Below are 17,737 nucleotides of genomic sequence, written 5' to 3'. Positions count from 1 at the left end.
AGGGCCTCTAGAGAGATGTGACAAGATGCCCATTGGACTTGGAAGGCATCGTATTTTCACTAGCAGGTGACATGAGTCTTTGACGAGAGCTGCCGGGCCAGGAGGGTATCCTGAAGGAAGTCTTAGGGAGTGGGGCCCAACAAGGAGGCCCAGGAATGGGAGGGGGGGGGACAGGGAGACACTGTGCAGGGGGCACGCTCTCTTGTTTTGTATTCCATTTGCACTGCCAGGATGGAGCTGGGTTGGGCTCCTACACTGCACTAACAGCATGACTCCAAAGCCAGTGCTTCCTGGTGAGAATCTGCCGAAGCTCATGTAGCTGCCCCATGCAATTCAGGAACCTCCGGCCTGGATTGGCCAGCGAGAGGTCTGAGCATCTTAACTCATCTAGGCCCATAGGAGCAGCCCTTCAGTGACATGCCTGCTGCCTGGCACCATAGGAAGTAGGGAGATAAATCAGACATGACTTCCATCCTCTGAGAACTTAGAGAATCAAAGGGACGGTGTGAGACATGTACACCAGTCGTTCAGATATGACTCAGAACATAAAAGTCATGGATAAGGTCAATGTCAATAGGTAAGTATCACTGCGGTTTAGAGAAGGAACTGTTCAGGGTGGAAGGAACAGAAAAAGTGTAGCTCTGTTGGAATGGATTTGAGGATCTGCAAAGGGGAGTCCGGGGAGAAAAAAATTGGAGACATGAATGAGCCAGATTAAAACACAATGATTTGGATTATTATTATTATTATTATTATTATTATTATTATTACCAAGGTACAGCTAGAGAATATTTAGAAGTGTAATTCTAAAGGCTCCATCAACCTGGTAGCTGTGTGTGACAGTTCTAGAGAGGGCAGAGATGCAAGGTAAGGGGGAGACACTGGAGAAAGTTTCTTCCTCTGATATGATTTCAGTGGCTACAGAGCCCACGTCATGGACACGCCACCCCTGCCCTGGTCAACCACATGAGCCAATAAATTACCTAACTTTCAAATGCCTGTTTGAACTGGATTTTTACACGCATACTCCCAGAATTCCTGGCCCTGAATCATGAGAGAGCATGCAGATTTCAAGATTTGTAAGGAAAAGAAACAGGAGCAACTCAGGCCAGTCACCTATACGGAGAAGAGACTTGGGCCAACACTTTGAGGTGGTTTGTTATTTCTGAATTTATTCAGTCTTCCCACTGCCTTCTATCCTAACTTCAATGCCAAGCACTTAGGAGATGCAAAAGCAAAACCACACTAGAAGGAAATTTTCACAGTGCAGGGCACCAAGAATTCTCAGTATAAACCACCACTGTAGGACAAGACAAAGACCCCCTGTTAAAAATAACCCCTCATTTTGTTGCATATGGATTTCCAGTTTTCCTAGCACCATTTGTTCAAGAAGCTATCTTTTCGCCAATGTATGTTTTTGGCACCTTTGTCTAATATAAGATAGCTATAATTATGTGGGCTAGTCTCTGTGTCCTCTATTCTGTACCATTGGTCTACCAGTCTGTTTTGGTGCCAATACCATGCTGTTTTTGTTACTATTGTTCTGTAGTATAGTTTAAGGTCTGGTATAGTGATGCCACCTGCTTCACTCTTCCTGCTAAGGATTGCTTTAGCTATTCTGGGTCTCTTATTTTTCCAGATGAATTTCATGATTGCTTTTTTCTATTTTAGCAGTAATGAGATTCCTTGGAAAACTAGGAATGGAGCCACATTTTGACCCAGCTATCCCATTCCTCGGTCTATACCCAAAGGACTTAAAAACAGCATACTACAGAAACACAGCCACATCAATGTTTATTGCAGCACAATTCACAATAGCTAAACTGTGGAACCAACCTAGATGCCCTTCAGCAGATGAATGGATAAAGAAAATGTGGTATATGTACACAATGGAATATTATTCAGCATTAAAAGAGAATAAAATCATGGCATTTGCAGGTAAATGGATGAAGTTGGAGAATATAATGCTAAGTGAAGTTAGTAAATCCCAAAAAACCAAATGTCAAATGTTTTCTCTGATATAAGGAGACTGATTTATAGTAGGATTGGGAGGGGGAGCATGGGAGGAATAGACGAACTCTAGATAGGGCAAAGGGGATGGAGGGGAAGGAAGGGGACATTGGGATAAAAAAGATGGTGGAATGAGATGGACATCACTACCCTAAGTACATGTATGAAGACACAAATGGTGTGAATATATTTTATATACAACCCGAGATATGAAAAATTGTGCTCTATATGTATAATATGCAGAGCAACACATTCTGCTGCTATATGTAAAAAATTAGCATAAACAAATAAAGAAAAAATAAAAATAACCCCTCAACAAAAAAGAGAATCAGCACACACACACAAAAAACAGACCTAAGAGAAGGAAGTTGGAGTGTAAGGAAGAGGAGACACAGGGACAGCAAGAGTCTGCCTCTGGACAAAGTTAAAAAGAAAGAGGATCTAAAATAACAGAGGGGACAATCAAAGTGCTAGAAAAAGAACAAGGCAGGTATGCAAAAAGAAAAGGCAGATGTGAAAAAAGGACCAAATAGGACTTCCTAAAAACCATAACCACTGAAAATAAAAATTAAATGAATTCAACATCAAATTAAGTATAACTGGAGAGAGAATGAATTTGATTGGTCAACGCATTTGATATTCAAATAGAGCACAGAGTCAACTGGCAGAAAACGTGACCATCTGTAAAGAGATGATAAGAAAGAGTGAAAAGTCTAACATATTTTTAACAAGAATTTCTGGAGAAAATAACAAGGTAGAAGTAGTATTTGACACCATAATAGCTGGGGATTTTCTAGAAGTGAAGAAAGGACAACATCTTTGAATGAAAAGGCACAGTGCATTCTGGGAAGAACAAATAAATTCCTTTCCAGCCACGTTTTGGTGAAATTGTTATCAAACACAGAGAAGGTCTGAAAAGTAACCCAGAGATCAAAAGAAAATTACCTACAGAGGAGCAGAGAGTGACAGCAACACGTATAAAAACACACACATTTAAAATAATACCATAAAAATTTTGCCATCAATAGAATTTCACGTTCAGCTCTGGGTGGTCATGGTGGGCATTGCTTATTTTCATCGCCCAGTTTTCAGGAACACTTCTCATTTGGAGGAATTCCTATGTAGGCGGGCACCAGAGCACCCTTTCTCATGACAGATAGCTCTCCTCCTTGTCCCCCAGCGGATGGAACACAGGCTCATGACTGCATCAAAGCCAACCAAATGCCTCTGCCCTGGAGTATATAACCTGAGGAAGTCATTTGAAGGTGAAATCCTGAATGGGTGGCATGGCAGCCAGTGTCCATGGTGATGGTCTCAGTGCTGGTATCCAACACATGTTGTCCCTGTAACTCTACCTGAGATGGACTTTGACTTCCAGTCGGTTTTTCCAGCTCTTTCGTTGACTGGGTGAATTCCCAGGTGTCTGTAAGTTGGAGTCAATGACTATTACATGCAATCAAGAGCATGTTTAATTTTGGGTTAGGAGATGCAATTGTCTGTGAGGATGTTTCTGGAAAAAATTAGCATCTGAATGGATGGCCTGGGGGTAAAGAAGACCCACCCTCACCAATGGGGGTGAGCATCAGCCAATCCACCAATGGCCCAAAAGGAAGGAAAAAGTTGGAGGAAAGACAGATTCTCTCCCCCTTTCAGATGGGTCACCTGTATTCTGCTTGAAGACATCAGAGCTCCTGGTTCTAAGGCCTTTGGACTCTAGGACTTATACCTATGGCCCTGTTTCATTGGTGCGTATTTGGCCTTGGATTGGGTCTCACCATCAGCCAACCTGATTCTTAGGCCTTTGGACTTAGAATGAATGATCCCATAGTTTTCCTGTTTTTCTAGCTTGCAGACCACAGGTAGTAGGATTTTTTGGCTTCTATAATTACATGAACCTAATCCTACAATAATCCATCCATCCATCCACCATCTTGGTCCATTTCTCTGGGAACTCTAGCACAAGCCCCAACTAGCTAAGTTATTATTGAGTAACTAGAGGAGGAGCATAGGTCAAGAGTGGGCTCACCATCTCATACAGGTTGACCACTTGGCTTTCTGTTAAGGCATCTTCTACGCAGAGTCCTGAAGGAACCTCGGGAGCCAGGTGAGCGTGGTCCATACAGTGGGAATGCAAGGTAAGGGCCCTGGGCAAGAAGCCTGCTTGGCACATCCCAGGAAGGCTCTGGTAGGGGCTGCCTACGTGTGCACTGAAAATCCACCTCCTCTACCCACCTCCTGGGCAAAGAGCCAGGTGACATTTCCCACTGCAGTTAGGTGTGGCCAGGTGCCTGAATTCTGCCCACAAACACGGGGGAGAAGGGAAGCAAGCCTCTTCCAGGCCTGCTCCTCAGAAGCCCCTCCAGCCCTCCACCCACTCACTCCCTCTCTTGCCTGCTCGGTGCAGGGGCCAATCTGCTGAGGACTTCGAGGTCCTGGTTCCCTTCTACTTTTGAAGGTGTCCTGGATTAGATAATAAATTATAGGATCCCCTATTTACAGTCTCATCTGGAATATCCTTGTCCAAACTCATTGTGTTCCCCTAAGATGAGCTTCCCCCAAAATATTCTCTATGCTGGGGACCAAAATCTCCCTGAAGTCAGACTTAGAACTATGAGCCACATATAAAGCAGGGATTTCTATAAAGACTTTCCATCTGAGATCAGGCAGACACGGGCAGTGTCAAAACATAAAGAATATGTCTGGCATTTGTCCCCAGTGGCTGGCACAGAGCTTTGAAAATTTGTGGCATTTCCTGAGCCATAGAAGGGACTTTTTTATGCCAGTGAAGCCCCTAGACACGTGCCCATGGTCGGTCCCTAGGTAGCTTCAGGACAGGGGCAATGATTAGAGGGTTAGGGTTAGAACTTGGCCTTGCCTCTGAGGAGAAGACAGGAAGGGGCTGGAGATTAGATCCAATCATGTGGCCAATGACTTAATCAGTTGCACCCAGTGATGAAACCCTAAATGCAATGGTTTGGATATAGCTTGTGCTCCCAAGTTTCACGAGCTGAAAGCTTGGTCCCCAACTTAACAGTACTGAGAGATGGGGCATGGTAGGAGGTCATTAGGTGATTAATGTCCCTCTTGCACGAAAGGATTAGGGCTCTCAGGACTGGATTATTTACCTTGTGAATGAGTTACTCTGAAGCAAGTCCACCCCAGCTGTTTGGTCTCTGCTCTATGCAGCACTTGCTATTTTTGGATGTGTTTCCACCACATGAAGCCATCCACCATGTTATGCCACAGCGTGACGCCCTCATCAGACGTGGCCAACTGTACTTGGACTTTTGGACCTCCAAAATGGTAAGCTAAAATAACCCTATTTTTTCTTGTGAAGTATCCAGTCCATCCATGGATGGATGGATGATATTTTGTTATAGTAACACAAAATGGACTAAGGCACCTTATATGAAGATCTGGACAGCAAGGCTCGGTGGCGTTTCCAGGTTGGTGAACATTTTGATGTTCGGAGACAGTGGTGTTCATGGAGAGTGTGGAAGTTCCGAGTCCTTATCCCCACCACCTTGTTCAACAGGTCTGTTCACTTGGCTGTTTCTAATGAACGGTTTTATGATAAAACTGTAATCCTAAGTACAAGCTTTTCTGAGCTCTATACATTGTTCTAGCAAATTCTGAAACATGAAGGAAGGGGGGTCATGGAAACCCCCTAATTTGTAGGAAAGTCAGACATAAGTGTGGGCGGCCTCAGGACCCCTCCTGTGGCTGGCGTCTGAAACAGGACAGCCTGTTGGGGGCCTCGCTCTTTAACCTGTGGGTCTGCACCAACTCCAGGGAGCCTGTGTCAGCATCGGACTGAGCTGTAAGGACACCCAGGTGATGCTGGAAAATCCTCCTCAGGACACAGACGATGACAGACTCTTTGTGTCTGGATCTCGAGTGACTCTCTGGTGGATGGAACCAAGATGACAGAGTTGAAGGACTTTGCTTCCAACTTCCCTGCAGATCTGGCTGTGTGCACCTGCTGCCGAGCTGATGCCCCCAGCCAGGTGAGCGTTCTCAGGGAGCGCAGCTCTTTCTGTTAGAACTGTCCTGGGCATTTTTGTTATGAAGCAAGGACTGGGTCAGAGAGAGGAAAGAGAGGAATTCAATTCTCCCTTTTTCTTCCTACAGATACTCTCAGACCATGCTTAAGTTCCTTATAATTCCATGGTAAGATCTGGCCAAGAATGTAAATATCCATCAAGGCTGATGCTCCTGAAGACCCCACACACAGTGACGAGCAAAGGAGCCACGTGATGGAGAACTCAGATTGTTGGTTTATCTCCAAAGCCAGATCCTTAGCTGCAGCGAAAGGCTCTTGATGCTGTCTTTCCTGTCACCCAAGGACAGGAAGTCCTCAGGGGCATGAGCCCTGCATAAGCAGAGAAGGGCACAGCAACCACCCTGACTCTTAAAGCAGGCGACAGGTAGGGAAGCTACACTGCGTGCCCCAGGGCCACCAGGCCCGCTACGTCACGGGGGTTGGGGGGCGCTCCAAAAAGCAGACACACTGAGTCACAGCAGCCAAAGGCCCAGTCCAGGTCCCAGCACCTGCTGTTCTTTCAAAGCAAAGGGGCTACGTGGGCCACCATGGGCTGACCCTTCAGATTCTACCAGCTCAGCAGAGCTGTCCCAGCTCAGCAGGTCACAACATGGCCAGCAAAACAACCCGCTGTAACAAGATCTGGGGACAAAGTGACATGCTCCACGCCGGCTTTCTCAGCTTTTCTGAGCTCAGACAAGAAATTCTCCCCAAAGGAAGCTTGTTTTTAAAAGGGAACAATTGACTACTTTTATTTCTCTCCTCTCCTAGAATAACAAGGGCAAGGACAAAATAGTGGCTGTGAAAATGGCCCCTCTGTCTCCACTGGTCTGGCTGCTCTTTCCACATCTCTGGGCCTTATCAGCCCCATCTGATCCGAAACAAGTCTCTGGCTCCCACTGACCCTGCAGAATCAATGCGGCCATTGAGGAACACGCAGGAGGTGCCAGCTCCTTGTGTCACTAACACTAGGGGAGGCCAGGGGGATCACACGGGGGTTTTGATTTCTGGTGTCAATAATCTCATAACAGGTTGTGGGCACAGCTTGATTTTTAGAGTCTAGATTTTGTTTTATGACCTGGAAGGTTAGCACTGGAGGCAACAGGATTTCAGAGGGCTCTGATTAGTCATAGTGGGACCCTGGTGTCTCTTCAACGTCTGTTGTGATCATAAAATTCCAAGGAACTAATCCCCTTAAGGATGGCCAAAGGCTTCCTATGAAGATCGGGAGCTCTAAGCCCTGTATGTTCTAAGCACCTTCTGTTTGCTGTCACTTCCTAGATGAGTTATTACCTGGCCCCCGGACCCTCTCAGGTGCTGGTCATACTTGGTGAATTATTTAGGCATCTTACAACACCCATTTATGTCTCTTTAAGGCTAAGTCTCCCTTTTTCCAGGGTTTAGAACCAGAAGAGTTTCAGATTTGGGAGTCTTCCAGGTTTGGGAACATTTGTATAGTCTTTATCAAGTTGTGTATCCCTAATCCAAAAATCCAGTCTGAAACTTTCTGAGTGCTGGCATGATGCTCAAAAAGTTTTGAATTTGGGGGCTGGGGTTGTGGCTCAGCGGTAGAGTGCTCACCTAGCATGTGCAAGGCCCTGGGTTCGATCCTCAGCACCACATAAAAATAAATAAATAAAATAAAGATTTTTTTTTAAAGTTTTGGATTTTGGAGCAATTTTAGATTTTGGATTTTTCATGCTCTTTCAACACTGTAAGTCATTTTCATAATTTCAAAGGATACACCTAGGGAGGAATTAGAAAGGGACTTTCTAGTCTGTTTTACTCCTTGATAATTATTATTCTAAAGAGGTTTAATGGTGAAGGAGAGTTTAGTATAATAAAAGTGGAGTTTGAAGTGATTTTGCCTTTCGAATCACCAACTCCATTTCTGTCCTTTATATCCATGGAGAACTTAAGTTTGATCTCATTTAGAATGATATGAACAAGACTCTATTTCTTAACCGGGACTCTGGGAGGCCAAGCTTCAGCCTCTAAATTTTTAATTTAAGATCAAAATGACAAAGTAAAATTCCCAACTCCTCTGAAGAACTAAAGGGTATCATTTACAGTCCCAAACCATGTCTATTCTTCCCAAGCCCTGGATGTCCATGGTGGCTGACCCACTCAGTTTTGGCTCCCCTAACCCATGGGAGCCAATGACCAAGTACTAGGGACACTAAGACTGATATCCTGTCAGTGGACTACTACAGGTCCTTGAAATCTATAGCAAAAGATTGCATAGTCATAATCAAGTGCATGAAGAGTTCTTCAAGAGATGAATTCTGGCTCTTTCTCACATTGGAAGCATACTGAATGGTCCCAACTGGGAATATTAAGGAATAGGAGATTAACTATCAACTAGAAGGTCAACAGCGTACCCAACTGTACCAAAGCCACATTTCTCTCTGGAAACCTTAAAGATATAAATTTCAGTGGGTAGGAAAGAAATGGAGAACTTAAGATGCTAAGAAAGAAATGTCCCCACGTAGCATCAGAGCAATGACAGACAAGCCAAAGTACACATAGGATTGATTTATTTTGTACCAGGGCTTGAACTTGAGGGTGCTTAACCACTAAGCCACATCCCCAGCACAATCCCCTCCCCTTTCTTTTGAGACAAGTTCTTGCTAAGTTGCTCAGGGCTTCGCTAAGTTGCTGAGGCTGGCCTTGAACTTGTGATCCTCCTGCCTCAGCCTCGTGAGCTGCTGGGATTATAGGCATGCACCACTGTGCCTAGCCACATAGAGTCTTGATGGGCTGCTGGTTCAGACAGTTGGCAGAGTTGGGCAGTAACAACATAAACATCAAGAACAAAAGAGATGATTCCAACTGAACACACTGTTAAAAAAAAAAAAAAAAGTGACAGATAACATCTTCAACTACCATCTGACCAGACAATGACATATTCCAAGTCACAGTGTCAGCAGCCACTTGATTGACACGGCAGAAAACCTCAGCCTCACAAGCTGATTTGAAAAAGCATTAACTACCTCCTCCTTCTCAGAGAAGCCTTGGAAAGATCCTGAAAAGTAGCTTAGATACGAACCTAGAACCACCAAACAGAATCATCCTTCAAGGCCATTTGTCATGGTCCTCGGGATGGATTGGCCGAGTGGTATCATGCAGTCACCCGGGAGACAAAATGCTGAACCCTGAGAGAGACCATGGAAGAGGGAGAATAGCAGCAAGTAGAGTGAGAACCAAGCCCAGAGTTCAAGAACCCAAAGGTGGGGTGTCACAGCCCAGAAGGCTACTAAGGACTGAGGCTGGAAAAGAATTGCCAGGGTCCTTAGCATCTCCACTGGGTGGCACGGGGTAGCTGGGTCCGGCACTAGTGAAATGCAAAAGGACAGTAAATGGTACTGTCCACAAGCTCTCCAGGCCCTCTGGAGGAGCGCAACCCGGCCAGCATCCATCAGTCTTGGGGAGCAGACGGCTGCAGGAGGCAAGGACACATGAAAACCACACAGGGAGACGTCCCTAACTCCCTGTCCAGTGCATGCGCCTGCAAAGCCCAGCTTGAAAGCCAGGAACAAATGTTAGAGTAGTTGGATGGGTGGCGGGAGGCAGCAGATGGGCTCTTGGCTACTCCCTTGTTGCAGACCCATCTGGCCACCCCGAGCCTACACAACTCGCTTCCTAAAATAGCCACAGATCTCCTTGCCATGTTTCACCCTGAGGACAGGCAATTTGAGGAGCCATGTTCACTTCTTTATCCAGACATGAGACAATCCCTGGTGGGCTTCTGGAAGTGGTTGCTTTGGGGGAGACGTACCAATTCTCTGAGAGCATGCTGCGGAAGAAGGGGGGCAGCAGAGGCCAGGGGATCTCCTCCTTCAACCTTCCAGAAGATTTACAAGGAGAAAGCCCATGGGAGTCAGCAACTTCTCCATCTCAGCAACTTGGTTCACAAAGGTTCAGCGACCTCTGCCCGCCCCCTTACCCCCGGGGAGCCTGGAGGGAGAGCGCAAGATCGGAGGCCCATTTCCCCACGTGCAAGGCCACCTTTCTGGAAAGCCCTTCTTGCAGTGCAATCTCTTCCTCTGCGTGTCCACTTCAATAATAGAATAAAGAGCTGAACATATAAAATTGCACGTCAGGGGACCAAACGCGAGCGGTTCCTTGGATCATTCAAGAGCGTCTTAGGAGAGAGGAGTTTAGTTGCAGCAATGTTTTCTCGGGGCTTTTACGCATGTGACTAAAGGACCCAACCAGCACAACCCTAGAGGAGGAAAAGTTTACTTGAGGGCTCACGGTTTCAGAGGTCTTAGTCCATAGAAGGCCAGCTCCATGCCTCAGGGCTGGAGATGAGGCTGGACATCATGGTGGAAGAGTGTGGCAGAGGGATGTGGCTCACATGGCAATCAGGAAGCAGAGAGAGAGGCTCCAATCACCAGATACAAATGTACACCTCCAGCCACGCCCCAATCCCCACCTCCTCCAGCCACACCCCACCACTTCAGTTACCACCCAGTCAATCCCAATCAGGGGACTAGTTAAAACTCTCACAATCCAATCATTTCTCCTCTGAACCCTCTTGCATTGTCTCTCACGTGAGCTTTTGGGGGACACCTCACATCCAAACCACACCAGTGAGGTCTAAACTGTCTTGCCCTGGACTTCTGAAAGTAGCAGAGCAAATTTGGAAGTACTGGGTTGGGGGCGTTGGGAGTGAGGAGACCAAGGGAAAAAAACTGAGACACTTGCAACTTATTATAAATTAGATCAACTTTAATATCCATGTTTAATTTCAATGCATCAAATCGGGGGGGAAAAAAACATTGAAAGGGACTTGAAAAATAATAATTGGGTGACATTGCTAAAACCCAATCAGGGACAACATGTTTTCTTAATTTAAAAAAAATTGGTGTGTGTATTAGGGGGTTGCATTGAATCAATCAAATGAAATTTTCATTTTAAAGAGTAATCAGCATTTCAAAAGATGCCTCCATGTCTGAGGTCCTGGGTACCAAAGTGACCACAGTTCATGAATGACTTGAAGCCTGCCATGGCAGACTCCGTCACCATGCCCCGAAGCAAAAGGGACTATTAACTCCATCCAGCAGGCCGCCTCTGAAGTGCACAGAGGAAAGTGGGAAGCCAGCAGTTCTTTTTCTTCTTTTTGCAAAACCCCAACCCTGACTGTTTCCAGTGGTAAACACAGGAACACCCATGCTGTGAGATGCTTCCAAGAAACACCAAGATGACAAGAAACAAAATGTCACACCACACTGGGTGGTGGATCTTCAAGTTCCACATCCAAGAGACTGGGAAAAGAGTCGGCTTATTAGGTCACAGCCTAAAATTTAGGAGACACTTCTTTCCAAAGAAAAATTGGGTACTTTAGGAAATTGCATTAACTCTTTCTGGGCACTTAAAGTGACATTTGTAAACAGCCACCTGGAAATTATATATCTATCTTCTAGCAGTATTTTGCTTCCTTTCCAGAGATCCCAGCATATGCTCAAAGTACCTATTTCCTTCAATCAGATGTAGCTAATCTTTGAGTGCTAGGATAAACCAGACCTAATATGTTTCATTGAATCCTAACAAATCTACAAGGTAGTCTTCATTTCCATTTCACAGATGAGCAAACTGAAGCAGAGGCAGTTAGGTTAGTCCCAAGTCACAGGGTAGCGATGAAGGGAGTTAAGTTCTCTGGTTGCAAATCCAAATCCCTCTGCAAATTTTCAACTTCATGCTTGATTCCTGGGCTATTTAAGCTTTCAAAGAAAACCCAGAACTTACAAGACCTGGCTCTCGAGCAAGAAATGTCTGGGTTGGGATTTGACACTACTTAAAGCCAGGTGACTGGCCGTCGGGAGGGAAGTTCTGGTCCCCCTTTCCTCCGAGTCTCCACAAGTGGAGTTCCATGGCACACCAAACGGGAAAAACTTCAGAAGCAACATTTCTTAAGGACCACAGAACTGACACCCGGGCAGTGGGGCTGTTCCCTCTCTCTTGCCCTTTGGACTTCACGTGTTCTGTGCAGAACGAGGTTGACTATACCCTAGCTCCAGCGGGAGGGGCACATGGCTTTTTGCAGAAACTACCACAAAAGAGGGACTCGGTGTCTTGAGACGGAGGTTGCTAAGGGGGATAAAATCCAGGAAGTGTGTGTCACCTTCATGGCCAATGTATATAGTGTTTCTGAAAATGTCACCAGCAAAGGAAAATAGAAAACAAGGTAGACTGATTGAGAGATTGATTGATTGCCAAGATCGTCAGAGCCCCCTAGAACCAGCCATGCCTTAAACTAGATCCCCTGCACTTCCCGGTAGAGTGAGCTGATAAAATCTACTGTAAGAAGGCTCTCAAAGCGGACTTCCCATCATGTCCAGCCAAGAGCAAGTCCATAGGACACAAGTGAACAACAAAAGAAGTTTCTTTGTAAAAGCTGAGCATCCCTAATCTGAAAAGCTCCCAAACTTGAAAAGTTTTGAGCACCAACGTGACGACACAAGTGGAAAATTCCACCTCTGACCTCTTGTGACAAGTTACAGTCAAAACATGCACGATCCTAAAAAAATATTGTATGAAATTATCTTCAGGCTACTTGATAAGGTATACATGAAACAAAATTGAATTCTGTATTTAGACTTGGGTCCCCTCCACTTGGATATCTCATTATGTACGCACAAATATCCCAAAATTTGAAAAAAAAAATCTGAACCACTTCTGGTCCCAAGCATTTTGGATAAGGGATACTCAACCTGTCCCTTGCAGCTCCCAGGTGTGATGCAACTTGAAATAAAAATGGAGGTGCTTCCATGATTTTGATGGGAATCTAAAAAGAGCTGGAGAAGTCTAACCAAACCACAAGAGGCTGTCCTGGATAATCAGGCACCATGCTGTAGCCTGAGTCTCTGGGTAACAAGTGATCTGCACTGAGTGCCCAGGAAACCACTTAGATATTCCAATTTACCTTCATCCATGGGTCACCCACAGGTCACTCTATCTTCCAAGTAGAAACTGTTCAGCATCTGAGCAGATGTCACAGCCACTGTTGTCATGAAGGCCAAAGCACATCCCCCAGTCACCCCTACCTGAAGCGCTGGAGACCCGGGACACGTCCTGGGACTGGGTGGAACGATTCCGGCTCTGCTGTCGGCGCCGCCCGGAGGCTGACCTGATGGTGCGCACGTGGACCTCGCTCACTTTGAAGAAGGCCACCATGAAGGGCTGCTTGTCGTAAGGGCCATCCCTGCCCACCAGGCCGGCAGCACGGGGGTTGATGTGGAGTCCTTTAATGCAAACCAAAGCACACCACTCTTCATGTCCTGGAACCTTAGCCTTGCAGCTACATAACTAAGGGACCCTTCCCCGTCTCCTGCATGCTAAGAATAAAGAATGCGCCTTCTTCAACCTCAGAGGGCTCACTGTGGCTGGGCAGAATCAAGATGCTCCTTCAAAAAAGATGACAATCAAACACAGAGTGGAGTGGATGCCCGGCTCTCCTGTTTGTGCTCGTCATTCAACGAGCTCAGTCTTTCTTTCTGATCTGATTTCTTTTCCAATTAGTGAGGCTACTGCATGAGCTGGATCAGCAGCAGGGCTCCTAAGCTTTGCTGCAGCAAGAGGAGAGGGTACCCACAGGGTCCCCCAAGCTCACTCAACAGCTAGCATTTATTTCAATGGCAGGTCCTGCCTTTCTATGTCCCAATGTCCCCCCATGTGCCTCTCCCTGTGAAAGCTGATCCCATCCTGTATCTTGAACGCTGGGGGACATGGCCTGAGCCCATCTCCAAGCCCATACTACATGGCAGGGGAAGCTTTGGGTATTTCATAGCATCCACGAGGGAACAGTAAATGAGGTTGCTGGAGCCAAGAACTGGACTAGAAACCAGGGTTCCACCCTATCTGCTGGACAAGAGAGGAATGACGACTGTGGGCCAGATTTGGGGAGTAGGACAATCACAGCTCACCATCTCGAGTCACCACGCTCAGCTGAAGCCCCATGTTATGCTGTGGTGTCACCAGCCACAGATTGCTGGTGGCTGTGATGTCAAATTCCAGCCAGCCTTCTTCGGAGGCCCACACGACACGGGTGTCCAACAAAAAGAGGTCAGAGTCTCTGAAAGAAAGACAAAATGGCACCGTGACTCAAGAGCTGTCCTGTGGCTCACTCTGTCCTGTGGCTCACTCTGTCCTGTCATAGTGCTGGAATAAAAAAAAAAAAAATTCCAAAGTCACTGGTGTGACACCATGTAGGATATGGGCATGGTACAATTACGAGAAGCATGAACATGGGATAAGGCTCTGCGGGGACATCGGGAGTCATCTGAACAGAGGAGGCCACTCACACCGAAAGCCTTCCAGCTGCCGCCATGCCAGATCTTTTCTGGAATTAGGGTAAATTATAAATTGATATCATTTCATTTGTTTCAATATTCATTTAGTCTATTATTGCAGCTTCATCTATTGATGAAGCTATTTATTACTTAATAACTTCCTTTATGTCGAATATACTCTACAGAGAGAAAGTCAGTAGCAGGCAGCAACTGGATTGAGATGAGGTTAAAAATCAGGATCCATGTGAGCATTTACAAAGTTGTGACTTGCTTATATTTTTTTTTTTTTAAATTATGACCTGAAAATCATCACGTGATTGTGATTGCCTGTGAAATCCCAATTCTGGGTGGTCATCTGTCCTTCTCTTTTAGTTAAGCCCCTAGAATGTTGCAGGGTGAGCACTGAGTCTTTCTGCAGATGGACAGTGTGACTTGGGCATATGTTCAGTGACATTTAAACTCATGCTAGCACAACTCACAGCTGGGTTTCTTCGAGTCCTTTCCTTCCAATGGGTGCCAAAGGGAATTTTAATCTTTTTTATTATTATTTTTTAAAGGAGACAGTTGCCCGAGCTGGCCCTGAACTCCTGGCCTAAGTCCCATCTCAGTCTTCTGACAGCCCAGACTACAGATGTGCACCACCACGCAGAAGAGTGTTATATTTTTCAGTTTTCAACTAACATAACTCCAGGGGCTTTGTGAAGATGGTGTGCAGTTTCTTTCTTCTCCCCTATTTGTCCTGGGAGGTCAGATTTGGGGGTAGTCATCTTTTTGAGTGTTTCAGGGGTAACCTCAATTTGAGTTCACCTCCCGGGGTCCCTGGAATGAAGTGACCCAGAACTCCCACCCCAGGGAGGGATATCTGGCCCATGGAATGATTCAAATCTTCTGGTGCTTGAAACAGTTTACTGAAATATCTTACTATAATTGAGAACAGGTTGAAACATCCCTAACCTCAAAATCACAAACTCCAAGATGCTCCAATATCTGAGACTTTTCAATCCATTACATGCACCACAAGTGGAAAATTCCACACCTGACCCCCAGGTGCCATCAAAACACAGGTGCATCAAAAATTCTGTATAAAATTTAGGTACTTGTTGTATTGTTGAAGACCTACAAATACCTTCAGGCTATGAGTATAAACTTTTTATGAAACAAAAATACATTTTGTGTTTCAAGTTGGGAAACATCCCTAAGAAATCTCATTGCGTAAGTGAAAGTATCCCCAAATCCAAAATACTTCTGGCCCCAAGCATTTTGGATGAGAGATACTCAACCTATGCAAAGATAGGCATCACAGTACTAACAGTGTACATTTAAATAAGTACAAAGTGCTCGTTTACTTGTTTTTAATCAGTCCTCCTAAGAATCCTAAAAGCTAGATAGAGTAGTATCATTACCTAATTTTACAGCTGGGGAAATCAAGACTCTGGAGTCTCAGTTACAATCATGTGACCAGGTCACACACTAACAGTGAGAGAACCCGGTACAAGAACAAGGCGAGAGACTTAGTTTTGACTGAAAAAATTTTCCATAATGACACACTGCCTTTTGAGATTACCAAAGACAACCCCGTGACAAAGGAATGAAATTCGTTTCTAGTTTAGCAAACATTTTTGGTAAAAATCTTAGATTTCTAAAATGGGAAACAGACCATCTTTCCTGCTTCCCTGGCTGCTTAGAGTTAGAAGGAAACTCTATTGTCATCTTTCCCAAGTATAAACAGTAGGTACAGCTACAGGGAGTTTACTCAGCTGCTGAGCAGCATTGGTGGGGGTCACCCTCAGGCCTGTCCTCTTTAAAGCTGCCCCTGACATGGATGAGTCACACCCCCTGTGGACAAATTACCCCCCATGACTGGGGCAACAACTGTGAGCAGGAGATGTGGGGTATTCATGGAAAACAGCAAGAGGGGATCGCAAGTCCAAAGCTTTGAAGTTCAGATGTAGAGGCACATAAATTCCATTCTGGAAGGTCATCGAAGACCCGCATCCAGAAATAACATAGACATAGGAACAGCACTGTGGGAAAAGTAGCCCCAGTCCCAAAGGAAGCACAGGACAGATTCATGTCAGAGGGGCAGAATTTGGCCAGCCCTCTCAGGAATCAAGACCCAGAGAGACTTTTCTGATGTAAGGTGCCCCCCGAGAGCCAGGAATATGCCTGCAAGGAGCTCCTGCTGAGGATCAGTTTTTATTTACAGAGCTTCAAACATGCAACGGCTTCCTCGTTTTTAAGGAATTGTAATAAGGATGCAGAGAAATGCAATCCAAAGGATGAGTGTGGCCCCGCTAGTAAGGAGTGGAATGAACTTTAAAGAGTGGGGTTTAGGATAAAGGAAATGGGAGCCTATTATAGGAGAAAGTAAGGGATGAAAATGAAACCACCATCCAAAAAGGAGAAAAGCAGAGAAAAGAGAAGAGGGCACAGATGCAAGAGGGAGAATGTGAATCAAAAGTGAAACTTGGGGCAAAGGCAGAATTGAGAAAGGTTAATGATGACATGGAAAAAAATCAAGTCTACAGGGTTTATGGTGACCAGTGGACACGGGGAGCCGAGTTTCCCTTCCCAACTCTGCTAAGGAGTCATGGTGGGGCCCCCAGGAAATCATGTTGTATCCATGGCACACTTTTCTGACTGTACCCTGAGATCATGCCAGAGTTCTCATTGCTTAAGAGACCTGTTAAATGCATGCAGTCGAACAGCTGGGCCTTGAAGGATTTAAACTCTCTGGTTCAATGGCAGCAAGGTGGTCTGAATTCAGATGCCTCAACCCAGGATGCTCAGTTCTTTTGGGGAGGAAGTGGTGCATGAAGTACGTGGGACAGAGGAACAACAAAGATTTACAGAGCACTTTCACTCCATGGGGCACGGTGCCAATGGTGTCCTTTACTCCTCAGAACCAGTAGAGAGGGTCTCAAGGTCACACAGGTGTGCGGACTGGAAATAAGCAACAGCGATACCGACTCTCGGAGCTAAGGGTTTATTTGGGAATCGTAGGGGACTGCAATCTGAGACATGCACACTGTGGTTTGAACCAAAGACCATTGGTTATGGGGACTTTATTGCTGGAGCTGGTGTTAGCTCATGGGCAGAGGCTGCCATTGTCAGGCAAGTATCCTTGTGCAAGAGGTTTTTCTGGAATACTGCAGTTTACAGGGATTCCTTGTGAGAGTTCTTGCCATAGGAATCTGTGCATTCGGGCTCCTTCTTCCTGGCTTCCTGGCTCTACTTTGTCAGGGTTTGACCTAAGTGACTCCATTTTGTTGCGGACAACTTTCATGGGTGCTAAGTGAGGCAATCAGAAATTAATCAGAGCCCGGCTCTTAGCCATCACCTACATAAATGGTAGAGTTAAGAGGTCTATTGAGTACAGGCTGACAATATG

General features: G+C 45.6%; 1 protein-coding gene across 1 annotated transcript in view; it reads right to left on the bottom strand.

Annotated features, from left to right (window-relative positions):
* The window catches only part of Bmp6 (bone morphogenetic protein 6), a 165,207-nt gene that overhangs the window by 2,930 nt on the left and 144,540 nt on the right, over positions 1-17,737 (bottom strand). The window contains exons 3-4 of the mRNA XM_076859175.1: positions 13,981-14,129; positions 13,102-13,299 (exon numbers count right to left, since the gene is read on the bottom strand). Coding sequence (XP_076715290.1) covers positions 13,102-13,299; positions 13,981-14,129 — 347 coding nt within the window. The remainder of the gene's footprint in view (positions 1-13,101; positions 13,300-13,980; positions 14,130-17,737) is intronic.

The sequence above is a fragment of the Callospermophilus lateralis genome, chromosome 6, assembly GCF_048772815.1.
Source record: "Callospermophilus lateralis isolate mCalLat2 chromosome 6, mCalLat2.hap1, whole genome shotgun sequence".
Lineage (NCBI taxonomy): Eukaryota > Metazoa > Chordata > Mammalia > Rodentia > Sciuridae > Callospermophilus > Callospermophilus lateralis.
This window is presented reverse-complemented; position numbering and strand designations above follow the sequence as displayed.